General features: G+C 49.7%; 1 protein-coding gene across 1 annotated transcript in view; it reads right to left on the bottom strand.

Moving 5' to 3' along the window:
- The window catches only part of LOC138579469 (trypsin-like), a 13,297-nt gene extending 4,083 nt beyond the window's left edge, over nt 1-9,214 (bottom strand). Inside the window, exons 1-3 of the mRNA XM_069649803.1 lie at nt 9,175-9,214; nt 6,623-6,785; nt 336-589 (exon numbers count right to left, since the gene is read on the bottom strand). Coding sequence (XP_069505904.1) covers nt 336-589; nt 6,623-6,785; nt 9,175-9,214 — 457 coding nt within the window. The remainder of the gene's footprint in view (nt 1-335; nt 590-6,622; nt 6,786-9,174) is intronic.
- Nucleotides 9,215-15,869: the final 6,655 nt, after the last annotated feature.

The raw sequence follows: 15,869 nt of genomic DNA, 5'->3' as shown, positions 1-15,869 counted from the left end.
GCCCCAGTCCTTGGTCACTTACAGCTACTCCACTGTGTCAACATCCCACCACTAGGCCATTGCTCCAGTATCCCCATTGCCCAAGTCCCTGGTCACTTACAGCTACTCCACTGTGTCAACATCCCACCACTACGCCATTGCTCCAGAACCCCCATTGCCCCAGTCCCTGGTCACTTACAGCTACTCCACTGTGTCAACATCCCACCACTACGCCATTGCTCCAGAACCCCCATTGCCCCAGACCCTGGTCACTTACAGCCACTTCCACTGTGTCAACATCCCACCACTATGCCATTGCTCCAGAACCCCCATTTCCCCAGACCCTGGTCACTTACAGCCACTGCCGGAGGTGTTCCCCCAACCGGATATCAAACACTGTGTTCCGGTGGCAGCACAGCCAGTTGGCAGGGCGACGGCCTTCACGTAGCTGTTGAGCGTCGCTGCGCGGGACAGCTTGATGAGCATGATGTCGTTATCCAGGTTCCGGGAGTTGTAGCTGCCGTGTCTGATGACCTTGACAGAGTCAATGAATTGTTCAGTGCCTTCATTGGAGTTGATGTTGTGCTCGCCGAGCCTCACCTGAATACGCCTAAAATAAGACAGTGTTATAAGCATTAACATTGTATTATTTGCAAGGTGAGTGGTCATATGATTTCATGTCTAAACTTTTGCATATGTTTTATGAATTGTGTATGTTTTTCATGGCTTTGACTGATAAGCAAGCACTGCTTGATATTGCATCAATTCAGGTGGTTTAGTCGCTATATGTCAGAAAGGAGGACACAGGAGAGGGGTCCCAGAAGGGGTGTCTTCAGGATGAGTCTGGCCAGAATGTGGGGCACATCCACAATGAGAAGGATGCAGAGCAGAGATATGTTCTCTCTGTCACATCTGAGCTTGCAGAGGCGGGAATAAGAGTCTTACTAGCACCCCAAAAGGTCCAATCAAGAGTGAGCAAGAAGGGCCCCTTTAATGCCTACTTTGTGTCCAGAGTTGGCTTTCCAAAGGCTGGCAGCAGATTCAGTAAAGTCAGGATTTCTTCATGTGACCCAGTGCCACATCGCTCAAGCTCTATATTTATGGTTGTATGAGGGCAAGTGCACAGTTCAAGCCAAGGTGACTTAATGCGTCACTGCTCATGCCCGAGGGTTTGACACTCCCTAACATGGGGCAATAGTTGCTCTCAAGAGGTGCAGCCCTTCTAGGAATGCAATGAAGAGATCCAGGATCCAGAACGTCCTTTGAGCTTTTTTTACAGGAATGTTTGTGGAGAACGAGTAGGATGAGTGTGAGTACCAGCATACTAGCCATGGTGCAGAGGAGAGGTCTAGCTCGCCAGACAAGAGTTGACAGTGAAATAAAATCAGTAACAGGTCAAAGTAAGTGTTCGGCACTCATGCCCACGCCCGCACCCCAGAGGTCCCAGTGTCCAGGGACTGACCTTACCTGTGCAGGGAGCCTGAAGGCTCTAGACGCAATGGTGCAGATGGTGTCACAGTGCTGGATGCACTCGAGGATAGACAGGCTCCCCGATTCCTCGACGGCCCATGCAGATGCGCGCCGCCATCTTGCGATCTGGGCACATGCCCATTGAGCCATGGTCATGGGTCCATGCATGACCATCAGGGAGCGTCCTAGCATTGCTAGGGGACAGGCGGTTATGACTGCGCTGTCATCTTGGGCTATTTAAGCTTGACTTAGACGGCGATCCTCACGTCTCAACTTCCCTTCTTGTGCTGCACTCCCTTTACTTCCTCTTCCCTCCGGCTCCTGTTCTAGGAGTTATGTCTTTGTCCTGTTGCTCCAGACACTTGTTCTTCTCTCTTGTTCCTTTGGTCTTTCACCTTCTGCCCTGTGGTTCCTGCTCCTTCCAGCCTTCTTACTATCTGGTGCCCCGGCTCAGTGCGTTGCACCGTTCTTCTGCCACTACCATCCAGGGACTCTTTGCTCTGCTGCCGCTCGTGGAGTCTGGGCAATTCCCTGTGCCATTTGCGTCTCGCTTTTCCACGACATTGTGGCGCTGCCGCCTTCTCACCACACCAGGATCACAGTTAGGAGGCGCCAGCGTCCCGATGTTCTTGAGAGAACGACTACATGACATTTAAGAAACCTGAAGGTTAAAGACATCCAGCTCAGAGTTCTCTTTAGAGTGTAGGTGCAGTGAGATGGTATTGGAAAGGAATAGTTGTGTAACTGCAGGGCTGAAGGCCATGAGGGTAGGGTGCAGTCTCTTATTAGGAACAGCAGGAGGAAGGCCATGAGGGTAGGGTGGAGTCTCTTATAAGGCACAGCAGGATGAAGGCCACGAGGGTAGGGTGGAGTCTCTTATAAGGCACAGCAGGAGGAAGGCCATGAGGGTAGGGTGCAGTCTCTTATTAGGCACAGCAGGATGAAGGCCATGAGGGTAGGGTGCAGTCTCTTATTAGGCACAGAAGGATGAAGGCCATAAGGGTAGGGTGGAGTCTCTTATTAGGCACAGCAGGATGAAGGCCATGAGGGTAGGGTGGAGTCTCTTCTAAGGCACAGCAGGAGGAAGGCCATAAGGGTAGGGTGGAGTCTCTTATAAGGCACAGCAGGATGAAGGCCATGAGGGTAGGGTGCAGTCTCTTATTAGGAACAGCAGGAGGAAGGCCATAAGGGTAGGGTGGAGTCTCTTATAAGGCACAGCAGGAGGAAGGCCATGAGGGTAGGGTGCAGTCTCTTATTAGGAACAGCAGGAGGAAGGCCATAAGGGTAGGGTGGAGTCTCTTATAAGGCACATCAGGATGAAGGACATGAGGGTAGGGTGGAGTCTCTTATTAGGAACAGCAGGAGGAAGGCCATAAGGGTAGGGTGGAGTCTCTTATAAGGCACATCAGGATGAAGGACATGAGGGTAGGGTGGAGTCTCTTATTAGGAACAGCAGGAGGAAGGCCATGAGGGTAGGGTGGAGTCTCTTATTAGGAACAGCAGGAGGAAGGCCATAAGGGTAGGGTGGAGTCTCTTATAAGGCACATCAGGATGAAGGACATGAGGGTAGGGTGGAGTCTCTTATTAGGAACAGCAGGAGGAAGGCCATGAGGGTAGGGTGGAGTCTCTTCTAAGGCACAGCAGGATGAAGGACATGAGGGTAGGGTGGAGTCTCTTATAAGGCACAGCAGGATGAAGGCCATAAGGGTAGGGTGCAGTCTCTTATAAGGCACAGCAGGATGAAGGCCATGAGGGTAGGGTGCAGTCTCTTATAAGGCACAGCAGGAGGAAGGCCATAAGGATAGGGTGGAGTCTCTTATAAGGCACAGCAGGAGGAAGGCCATGAGGGTAGGGTACAGTCTCTTATAAGGCACAGCAGGAGGAAGGCCATAAGGGTAGGGTGGAGTCTCTTATAAGGCACAGCAGGATGAAGGCCATGAGGGTAGGGTGGAGTCTCTTATAAGGCACAGCAGGAGGAAGGCCATGAGGGTAGGGTGCAGTCTCTTATTAGGCACAGCAGGATGAAGGCCATGAGGGTAGGGTGCAGTCTCTTATTAGGCACAGCAGGATGAAGGCCATAAGGGTAGGGTGGAGTCTCTTATTAGGCACAGCAGGATGAAGGCCATGAGGGTAGGGTGGAGTCTCTTCTAAGGCACAGCAGGAGGAAGGCCATGAGGGTAGGGTGGAGTCTCTTATTAGGCACAGCAGGAGGAAGGCCATGAGGGTAGGGTGCAGTCTCTTATAAGGCACAGCAGGATGAAGGCCATGAGGGTAGGGTGCAGTCTTTTATTAGGCACAGCAGGATGAAGGCCATGAGGGTAGGGTGCAGTCTCTTATTAGGCACAGCAGGATGAAGGCCATGAGGGTAGGGTGCAGTCTCTTATTAGGCACAGCAGGATGAAGGCCATAAGGGTAGGGTGGAGTCTCTTCTAAGGCACAGCAGGAGGAAGGCCATGAGGGTAGGGTGGAGTCTCCTTTAAGGCACAGCAGGAGGAAGGCCATAAGGGTAGGGTGGAGTCTCTTCTAAGGCACAGCAGGATGAAGGCCATAAGGATAGGGTGGAGTCTCTTATAAGGCACAGCAGGATGAAGGCCATGAGGGTAGGGTGGAGTCTCTTATAAGGCACAGCAGGAGGAAGGCCATGAGGGTAGGGTGCAGTCTCTTATAAGGCACAGCAGGAGGAAGGCCATGAAGGTAGGGTGCAGTCTCTTATTAGGCACAGCAGGATGAAGGCCATAAGGGTAGGGTGGAGTCTCTTCTAAGGCACAGCAGGATGAAGGCCATAAGGGTAGGGTGGAGTCTCTTATTAGGAACAGCAGGAGGAAGGCCATGAGGGTAGGGTGGAGTCTCTTATAAGGCACATCAGGAGGAAGGCCATGAGGGTAGGGTGGAGTCTCTTATTAGGCACAGCAGGAGGAAGGCCATGAGGGTAGGGTGCAGTCTCTTATTAGGCACAGCAGGATGAAGGCCATAAGGGTAGGGTGGAGTCTCTTCTAAGGCACAGCAGGAGGAAGGCCATGAGGGAAGGGTGGAGTCTCTTATAAGGCACAGCAGGAGGAAGGCCATAAGGGTAGGGTGGAGTCTCTTATAAGGCACAGCAGGAGGAAGGCCATGAGGGTAGGGTGCAGTCTCTTATTAGGCACAGCAGGATGAAGGCCATAAGGGTAGGGTGCAGTCTCTTATTAGGCACAGCAGGATGAAGGCCATGAGGGTAGGGTGCAGTCTCTTATAAGGCACAGCAGGATGAAGGCCATGAGGGTAGGGTGGAGTCTCTTATAAGGCACAGCAGGAGGAAGGCCATGAGGGTAGGGTGGAGTCTCTACTAAGGCACAGCAGGATGAAGGCCATAAGGGTAGGGTGCAGTCTCTTATTAGGCACAGCAGGATGAAGGCCATGAGGGTAGGGTGCAGTCTCTTATAAGGCACAGCAGGATGAAGGCCATAAGGGTAGGGTGGAGTCTCTTATAAGGCACAGCAGGAGGAAGGCCATGAGGGTAGGGTGCAGTCTCTTCTAAGGCACAGCAGGAGGAAGGCCATAAGGGTAGGGTGGAGTCTCTTAAAAGGCACAGCAGGATGAAGGCCATAAGAGTAGGGTGGAGTCTCTACTAAGGCACAGCAGGATGAAGGCCATGAGGGTAGGGTGCAGTCTCTTATTAGGCACAGCAGGATGAAGGCCATGAGGGTAGGGTGGAGTCTCTTATAAGGCACAGCAGGAGGAAGGCCATGAGGGTAGGGTGGAGTCTCTTATAAGGCACAGCAGGAGGAAGGCCATAAGGGTAGGGTGGAGTCTCTTCTAAGGCACATCAGGATGAAGGCCATGAGGGTAGGGTGCAGTCTCTTATTAGGCACAGCAGGATGAAGGCCATGAGGGTAGGGTGGAGTCTCTTCTAAGGCACAGCAGGATGAAGGCCATAAGGATAGGGTGGAGTCTCTTATAAGGCACAGCAGGATGAAGGCCATAAGGGTAGGGTGGAGTCTCTTATAAGGCACAGCAGGAGGAAGGCCATGAGGGTAGGGTGGAGTCTCTTATAAGGCACAGCAGGAGGAAGGCCATGAGGGTAGGGTGGAGTCTCTTCTAAGGCACAGCAGGATGAAGGCCATGAGGGTAGGGTGCAGTCTCTTATAAGGCACAGCAGGAGGAAGGCCATAAGGGTAGGGTGCAGTCTCTTATAAGGCACAGCAGGAGGAAGGCCATGAGGGTAGGGTGGAGTCTCTTATAAGGCACAGCAGGATGAAGGCCATGAGGGTAGGGTGCAGTCTCTTATAAGGCACAGCAGGATGAAGGCCATGAGGGTAGGGTGCAGTCTCTTAAAAGGCACAGCAGGATGAAGGCCACGAGGGTAGGGGGGAGTCTCTTCTAAGGCACAGCAGGATGAAGGCAATAAGGGTAGGGTGCAGTCTCTTCTAAGGCACAGCAGGAGGAAGGCCATGAGGGTAGGGTGGAGTCTCTTCTAAGGCACAGCAGAATGAAGGCCTAAAACCATGGAGTGATCCAGGAAATGGCTTGACCGCTGGTCACTGTTAGCGTGACCTCAGACATTGGCATCTAGAGTTCCTGCTCCAGGGATAACAGGCTGCGAGAGGTCTAGTGCAGGTCTGTCCATTGATGCATTGCGTGCAGTGGGCTGTGACTGCAGACTTCCAAAATGGAGACAACAGGCATGAGTGCTAGAGTTAGGAAATGTAATGATCTTTGCATATGATGTCTTTAGTAGTAATCAGGGGGCGTGGGGGCTCTGGGCAACGTTAAACATGGGGCTTCCATGTGAATGTGAAACAGGGCCTGGTCTATGTTGAGCTTGAGGGTCTGAGGACCATGGCGCCATGTTGTATGTTTACATCTCTTCTGCTACTGAGGGAAACATAGGTCTGACTTTTCTAAGGGCTTCCGGTCTGTTCTTTCCCATCTATGCATCTCTTTGCTCTTTTTAAGGTCTGTGTGATTGTAGTGCTGCAGTTGCACTCTTTGCAATCTGAATAGCTAAGGTGAACTTCTGTTCCGGGGTCGGTGCAGCAGGCTGTTACTCAATGGCTGCAACACCAACTGGAACTAGGTCAGGCTCCAGAGTGTCTGCATGTTACAGGTGTGGCAGGTCACAGTGACGACACCTGAGTCATTGGCCAATGTGTGTGCGGGAGGATTGGACATTGACACACAGCTATACTGCACTTACGATTTGTAGCAGTGAGCAGCAGACACCACCCATTGGCTGTTGATGAGGGACCCGCCGCAGAAATGGTAGCCGGCATTCAGGGAGACTTGGTAGGGCAGAGCGTTCTTGCCACAGGTGTAGCCGCCAACAATTTTGTCATCATCGTCGTTAATGGGGAAGGCGGCTGCAAAGGAAACCAACGCCATTAGACCTACATCCATGTTACAGTTCTTAGATGTATTGGATGATTCAATCAACATGATTCAGTGCCATGGAGTGGAATGCTGTACATACATGTAACCCAGACATTTTATGTGTTCTGGGATATGAACACATAGTGTATAGTTGACCAGAGGTAACCCTGCAGCGTCCCTGGAAGACTAATGCAATGAGCACTATGCTGAAAGGGCAACAGCTCTAAACACCATGATAGAACTCACCACTAAACAACTCTTCACCAGCCAGTGTGTATTAATCAGATAACTGACATTAGCATGTCGACTTATGTGCAAGGGGACTGATGACTGACCCAGTCATATGGGAATCTTTCCAGATGCCCTCTCTCGAGCCTGAAGGCCCCTTACACTTGTATTGCTTCGAGTGTACCCCATTTCCGGTTGCAGTACCACCCCAAACATCAATGAATACACATACAAATGTGCAAGAAAAGTACAATTCCTCACTGTAGATGCAAACCTTTGTATTCATAGTCTCTTGGGAAAGTTTGTTCAGTAATTCCATGTGAAGCCTGTTTAGCTGCCGGGTCCGCCATTTTGTGGAAGCTGCTTTATAGTCAATAAATAGGATCACTGGCTAGCTGGGGGCGATGCTTACTGCACTGCCAACCTGTCCAATAACTATGAACAAGTGTGGATTCGAAACTGAGTATCTGTGCGCTAGTTATCACTAGTATATTGTAATCAAGAAGTAATTGAAGGAGGTGCAAGCAGCACTTCAACTCCCGCCAACCTATCCACCCTGGTTGGAATTGAAATAGAATGCTTAGAAAAAGAGAGAGGGGTTGGTTGTGCGCTTTACACCATTACAATGAAATAAAGTAAAAGTAGTTTGATATTTAATTCTGAACAGCCAACACGTGTTTCGACACACAGGTCGTCTTCAAGGCGCGCACCAAAAGCAAACGAGAAGTAAGGAAAACCCCTAATGGAGGGCCGTATGGGTAAACGGCTCTAGTAGATCAATGAAGTCACTTAATTGACAGACAAAAGAGATGTCAGGCCGTAGTGGCAGAAGTGTATATATCGCTCGTCAAATCGAGTGGCACAGGAATCGAAGGGGAAATCCCAGACACAGCTGGCCTGACATCTCCTTTGTCTGTCCGCTTGGTTCCGAACTACCATAACTCAAGCAACATTCAGTCCACACAATAGAGACTCGTCAAGTAATCATGTGGCCTGAGATTAAGACGAGATACCAGAACTCAAGCAACATTCAGTCCACACAACAGAGACTCGCCCAGTAATCATTTGGCCTGAGATTAAGACGACATCCCATAACTCAGGCAACAATTAGTCCTCACAATAGAGACTCACCCAGTAATCATTTGGCCTGAGATTAAGACGAGAAGATGACTTTGTGACCTTTTAGGCAGCAGGAAAAGGTATTCTCCAAATGCACTGAAAGGATTGGCCTAGTCTTAAAATGCAATGCAATAGAATCCACTCAAGCTATGCTATGTTACTATGCTGGCTACAGCACAGAGTGTTCCTTGTGCACGGCCTCTTGGTGCATTGGGACCAGCAAGGAAAAAGATGGGGTTGTAGGTGCGTGAGCTTACTGTCCGAAGAGCTGCACAAGGCACGCCATGATCAGCTGCATGTGGCACGCCATGATCAGCTGCGCAAAGCACCCCAGGATCAGCTGCGCAAAGCACCCCATGATCAGCTGCGCAAAGCACCCCATGATCAGCTGCGCAAAGCACCCCAGGATCAGCTGCGCAAAGCACCCCATGATCAGCTGCGCAAAGCACCCCATGATCAGCTGCGCAAAGCACCCCATGATCAGCTGCGCAAAGCACCCCATGATCAGCTGCGTGACACACCCCATGATCAGCTGCGGCGAGGCATGGCATGATCAGCTGCGCGAGGCACGCCATGGTCAGCTGTAGGAGGCACGCCATGATCATCTGCACGAGGCACGCCATCAGGTGGACGAGTGCTTGATGTGTCTGATGTTTGTTGTGGGTCCTTTAGTAATCAGTAGACTGCCAGAGAGGATAACAACATTCTATTCACGTTATAATGAATGATCAGTCGTAGGAGTGCACCGACTGAAAGAAAGTAGTGGAACTGTGGTCTCAGCAGTGAAGAGGGTAGGCGGAAGCCTAGTGCAACATGTGCAAGGTGTTGCAGCCAGGGCATTAGTGACTAGTTAAGGCTACTATTACACCTTTACACTTGTACAGGGACATGGGACATGCATGGACAACCTTCTATATAGACTGGTGAATAGAAACAGAAAAAAAAGGTAGTGGAACACCGCTCGCGACCGTTCCCGCTCACTTCGATCACTGCAATGCGGCAATGAAAGTGAGTGCATCTTCCTGAACCTACCGGCAGCTCCCAGAAGGGCGCAGATCAGAAGGAACTTCATGGTGGTCCTGGGATTTCTCTGTGGTGACTCCTCTGGCTGCAACGCTGGCATTTATACCCAAGAACCTCCAGCTGTATCTGCATGGCTGCAAGGCCGCCGCTATTCAGAGCTCAGCACATAATGATATGGAAAGTCAATACACTGAATGTATGGAAAAAGAAACAAAGGCACCCCATGATGGACAGGTTAGAGATTAGCCTGTAGGATTCGCTCGCGGCCCAGCCAGCTCAGGAAGAAACATGTAGTGCCTGGGAATCTGGGATGGAGCACTGCAGGTGTGCTGCATGCATGATTCTGCCATGTTAATATGCAGCGCTTAGCGCAGAATGAATGTGCTGGAGAACTCTCATGCATAGCGCTATATTGTTTGACGTGCTGGAGAGCAACGAGGCACGCTCCATAAGAGTGCTGAAGTGCTCCGCTGCCTCCAGCCACACATCCTCCCTCTGCACACACTGTGCACCAATTCATCTGATTGGCTGGTTAACCCTCCCATCCTTGGCCTCAGTGGCGCAAGCCCCCCTGCCCTACCGTAGGGAGTGGGCACTCTCAGTTGCCCCTCTTGGGGTTCCTGATGGCAGATTTGGGAGGGTTTTCCCTGTGTGCAGGTGCGGGAACAGTGGCCCATTGTTTCTGTACCAAGAATCCATCAGCAAGACTTTGGCTGGTGGTCACAGAAAGCCAGCGATGGCAAGTGAGTCCCTTTCTCACTACCCTATTGACTGTCCCTGCTTGGGCTCTGCAAGCTATTGGCATTTCTTGGTATGTCTATGTGCATGCAGAGCACTGACTCAGTGCACACTGTGTGATGTGGAATGCACAGGAGTTGGTCGCCTCCAATTCACTTGGGAATGACTCATCGGAATATTGGAATTCTCCTACACCAATACATCATCACATTAAGAGCACAGTTTCACTGGGTCTTACAGAACAGGTCTTGAAATCCTTCTTTAAACCATAGTCCTATCGGGATGCGAAAATAACAAATAACATGAGCAAAGGTTTATGCTGCTCTCTGCATGTAGTGCAGTTTGGGAAGTCAGCCATTGCACGTGTCCATCAGTGCATCACCTGGCCTGGGGGCGCCTCCACCTTATCGGGCAGCTCACTTGATGGATTCCATGCTTCATCCTTGCCATTGACAATTCCCTTTATACAAAGCCATGTTCCAGGAAATGGTGCCAGCGTGTGGCTGGTTCAGGCCACGGTGCATGTGCCGCTTTATAACCAGGAATATTCCAAGTCACTGGGATGGCAGAGCCAGTCACTAGGATGGCAGAGCCAGTCACTAGGATGGCAAATCCAGTCACTAGGATGGCAGAGCCAGTCACTAGGAGGGCAAAGCCAGTCACTAGGATGGCAAAGCCATTCCCTAGGGTGGCACTGCCAGTCCCTAGGATGGCAAAGCCAGTCACTAGGATGGCAGAGCCAGTCACTAGGAGGGCAAAGCCAGTCACTAACTTGGCAGAGCCAGTCCCTAAAATGGCAAAGCCAGTCACTAGGATGGCAAAGGCAGTCCCTAGGATGGCAACGACAGTCACTAGGATGGCAACGACAGCGACTAAGATGGCAAAGCCAGTCCCTAGGATGTCACTGCCAGTCACTAGGATGGCTCTGAAAGTCACTAGGATGGCAAAGCCAGTCACTAGCATGGCAGAGCCAGTCACTAGGCTGGCAAAGCCAGTCCCTAGGATAGCAAATCCAGCCCCTAGGATGGCAAAGCCAGTCCCTAGGATGGCAAAGCCAGTGTGGGGAAAAGGGAAAGGCTTCCTTCTGTCTGGGAGGTGTATCATGAATTTAAGGGCATCCCACAATGGCAGTGCATGTGTTACAGTCATTGGCAACATCTCAGTAGAAGCAGGAATGCAACAGAGGCCTCACAGAGGAATATCAGGGATCAGGAATATTTGATATTCTTATGGACCCCAATTAGCTTTGCCATTGAATGTGCAGCCTCTGGGAATATAATGAGGGCTGGAGACACAGGATCCTCCTTGGAAGAGTGGCCTACCTCATTGCAACCCCATCCTGAATGGCTTGATCCCCTGTAGAAAATTACATTGATATTGGAAAGAAGGGACTTGTTGCAATGAACAGCTGCGCTTCATCTAATTAGGAAAAACCAGACACGCGATTGTTTTAATGGTTACTGTCATGCACCAGCCCTGGAAGATCTCGCACCATAGGAAATACTACTTATATGGTCCCGATTGTTCCAGGTTGACGGTCTAGTCTGTATCCAACATGGCCGCTGGAACCTATAAACAACAATGCAAACCGGCGCTCGGCGCGTTGTATCAGCAATTGTTACGTGCGCTGCCAGTCTATTTCCCAAAGCGACTCGCCTTACAGAGCCTTACACCGTGCCTCTTTTCCTTCCTACCTGTCTATGTTCATTCTTCCTAATTTTCCTCACGTTAGGTACTTACAGGTTTTCAGGTAAGGTAACGGGTGTTTCTTTTCACTATTCTTTCATGCACGTAGCGTTAACCATCTTTGTGGCGAACGCTATCTCCGTGTACCTGTCTACCTCGGCTATCTCACTTAGCCTTTCTCGCCCTGTTCTATTACCGACTTCCTCGGTATTGTGAGTCTTTCTACTTAGTTCTATCTCTTCTCCTCTCCGTTCTTGCTATCTGGATCATCTCATTCTGTAATCCATCTAAATAATAACTATCGCCTTAAATGGTACTGGCTTTGGAATGTTTCCTCTTTGTTCCGTACGTATTCTTACTTCCTTCTTCCCACACTGGTGTCCCGGTACCTGCTGTTTTGTGAGACTACCTGGAGTCCGTCGGTCTTCGAGGATCAGATCTTCCAGTCTCATACCGGAGGGTTACGTTGGATACTCCCCTGCAATCCTACCTCTAGGAGTATTTGGATTCCTGCCTGCAGTGTTGATCCTTCCAGTCATATATTCTTAAAGCAGAAGTACTCCTTTTTGATATCCTACCAACTACTCTGCACATTTGAAGATGGACTGTAAACACCTATCAGGGTTTTTTGCCTTTGGGATTTCAGGTATCCCCAAGATCTGTATACAATCCAGATCAAGGTGGCCACCGAGGGAGCGTGTCCCTACTTACGTCAGAAGAAGGAGAAGAAGCCAATAGAAATCACAAGGACTGAGAAGAAAAAGGAAGCAGCAAGGTTGGAGGAGATACTAGAAGAAACAGGTGAGGAGGAGTAAGGGGAAGGAGAGCCAAGTCTTGACAGTATACAACGCCTCAAGCACCCATGGCGTCTCTGGAGCAGTTTCAGGAGATGTGCAAAGCCATACAAGGACTCAGAGTGGAGATGCAAACCCTTCATGCCGAGAACCTTCTTCTTCGTCAACAGGCAGCGTCCAGAGATGAAGGAAAAGATGATTTACCACCGATGCCGTTTTCCTATGGCAGGTTTGAGGGAAACCCCAAGACGATAAAGGAGTTCCTAGATGCATGTGCGGTATATTTCTCCTTCAGTCCCGATCCTTCGAGTCTGGAAGGGCTCGGGTTGGATTTATCATATCCAATTTAGCTGGAAGTGCCCTGGCCTAGGCCACCCCCCTCGTCACTAACCAAGATCTTTGATTAATGACTATGCCCTATTTGTACAAGGTTTCAAGAACTGTTTTGAACGTCCAGAGGCCAGTTTATCAAATATGATGCCCTCCTCGATGTTAAACAGGGTAATCAGGACTTGCAAGCTTATATTGCGCAGTTCTAGAGTCTGGCGGTTTCCGCAGGTTGGCCAGACACGGTGCAACAGACTATTTCAGAAGAGGGTTAAACGAGGACATTAAGGACGAGCTGGCCCAGGTGGCCTGACCAAACAGCTTTCAGGAACTAGTTACTCTCGTCTTCCAGATCGAATTCCGTCTTCAACAGAGACGTTTGGAGCGAAGAAGAGGAAGAGGATACGTGCAACGGTACATCCCCCCTCAAGGACGAAGGGAACGTCCAACACTAGAGGAAAACAACTAGGGGACCCTTAACCAAGGCCGAAAGGAGGAGAAGACAAGAACTGAACCTCTGTATGTACTGCGGATCCTCTAAACACGTACTCAAGGACTGTCCTGAAATTCCCTCCAAACGACAGGGAAACGTCAGACCCCAGGTTTATGCAAGGGAGACCATGGGGACAACTGCCCAAACCTTTGCACCCTTACCAGATCCAGCCACGAAGGAATAGAAGACAATCGTTTAATGGTATTTCAGGTCTCTTTTTCCTAAGCTTTGATTCAGACTTTTGTGGGGAACACTGTATGAAGGGGCTCCATGTTGAAGTTCAATCCAGCATTACCGAAAGGCTATCCAGCATCTCAGTTTCCTCCATACCAGTTCAGTATCAGTCTTTTTCAAAAGTTTTTGAAGATTTGAACCCTAGACTCCTCCCACCTCATCGTAATGAAGACTGCAGCATAGATCTCAAGGAGGAGGTCTCTCTTCTATTTGGATGGATGTATCCATTGTCCTTATCAGAGATGGAAGCGCTGAAGGATTATCTAGAATCTAATCTGGAGAATGGACTGATCCAACCTGCAAAGTCTTCAGGGGGGGCTTCACTGTTCTTTATATCCAAGAAGGATTCAAAGGAATTACACCCATTTATCGACTACAGGGGTTTAAATAGCATTACCATCCGAGACAGATACCCAATGCTGCTTATTCGAGACATTCTCGAGGTAGTTAGGAACTCAAGGGTCTTCACCAAACTCGACCGCTGACGGGCCTACCATTTGTTAAGAATTAAGAGCGGGGACGAGTGGAAGACCGTTTTCCGAACACCGCTGGGGTTGTTCGAGTACTGTGTGCCTTTCGGATTAGTGAACGCCCCGGCAGTGTTTCAGAGGTTTGCCGCTATTCTATATACATCTGTAGTGGTGTATCTGGATGATATATTGATCTTCTCCCCTTCCTTGGAAGAACATTGAGTCCATGTTAGTGAGATTCTACAGAGATTACTAGAGAATCATCTCTTTGCCAAGCCGGAGAAGTGGATCTTCGAGGCTTCTGAGGTTCCATACCACGGGTTTATATTGTCGGCTAATGGGGTTCGAATGTATCCTAACAAGATTCAGGCGATAGACCGATGGCCAGAACCTTCTTCTGTAAGGAGGTGCAACGCTTCCTAGGTCTGGCAAATTTCTATCGCCGATTTATCCCAGATTCTCAGCCCATCACTTCACTCCTCAAGAAGGGTGTTGTCTTTCAGTGGGGAACTGAAGCGGAGGAGGCGTTCAAGAACCTTAAGAGACATTTCACCTCTGCACTAGTTCTATTACAACCAGATCAGACTAAACCTTTTGTCCTGGAGACAGACGCCTCAGGAGGCGCCTTGGGATCAGTCTTACTACAAGTGTCACATCTTGGGGTAACTGGCGACTTTGGAACCGATGGAAACGGCGTCCTCCATTGCTGTTTCCATCACGTTCCGCACAACGCCGAGTGCAGGTCTAGTCTTTCTGTTGCAGCACGTCCGACGCTGGTTGTTTACTTGCCGCACTTCCGGCATGAGGTCATCCGCATATGCCAGATAAATGATGTGAGTACTATGAATTCTTGCACCGTTAAAGATGTCAGTAATATCTGATATAAACAAGTTAAAGATTATAGCTGCCAAAGGGCTGTTTGACACCTTTAAAGGTGTTAATTGGAGCGGATAACGTGCCCTTTCTGTCCAGTCTGATTTTAATGGTAGTGTTGGAATGCAGCTCATGAATTGCAGCTAGCAAACAGGGTGGACAATTCCATGCATGCAGTTTTTTCCACAGCAGCTCTCTATTTATGCTGTCAAACGCATATGAGAGGTCTATTAGGGCTAGGTAGACTTTGGTGTTAGTCCTATGAGCTTCCATTTTCAGCAAATTTAAAAGTAGCAAATTCACTCCGCATCCTCCCCCCTTTACAAATCCTGCTTGCCTTGGGTCCACATGATTTGATTCTTTGGCCCATTGTAGTCGTTTTTGTTGGAGGAGGGTTGCATACATTTTCCCCAGCACATCTAGCAAGGCTATCGGTCTATAGATTTTCGGATTTTTTCTGTCGCCTCTCTTAAAGATTGGAACAATCACAGCGCTCTTCCATGATTTTGGAGTGGTACAGCACTTAAGTGTTCTTTCAAACAAGATGACACAAAAATCAGCCCATTGTTCTGGATGACGCTTGATGGTATAGTTTGTTAGGCCGTCTGGGCCTGGTGCTGGAGTATTCCTTTCTGTCTTTGACTCCACCGCTCTCTCTCTGCTTTTCCTTCCCCTGCTAGACTCTTTCCCTCTTGCCTTTCCTTCCGATCCACCCGTCTTCTGTTGTTTTCCTTCTGCTCCCTTTCTCGCTCTCCTGTGTCCTTCGTGTTCTGTTCCTCCTTTTTTCCCCTGTTGCCATGACTTCCCGTGTACCGACTCAGCCTGCTTTTGGATTGCTTCGCCTTCACCCTGTGTTACGTTTTTGGCTTCCATGATACCAGACCCTCGCCTGATCCAGACTGCTTCCTCTTTTCCCCTATACTGTACTTAATAGTCCTTGCTGAGACTTCCTCTGCAACTTACCTTTCTGAGGAGTACTTACGTGGTCTTATTCTTCTCCACTTGCTGTTCCGCTGCCGGACCAGACCGTTGTTCACTCCCCAAGGATCTTCCTCAAGAGCTACTGGATCCCGAACACTACAACCGGTT

The sequence above is a fragment of the Ambystoma mexicanum genome, chromosome 3p, assembly GCF_040938575.1.
Source record: "Ambystoma mexicanum isolate Mex_15411 chromosome 3p, UKY_AmexF1_1, whole genome shotgun sequence".
Taxonomy (NCBI): domain Eukaryota; kingdom Metazoa; phylum Chordata; class Amphibia; order Caudata; family Ambystomatidae; genus Ambystoma; species Ambystoma mexicanum.
Note: the sequence above shows the minus strand (reverse complement) of the source record. Positions and strands in the feature narration are given on the sequence as shown.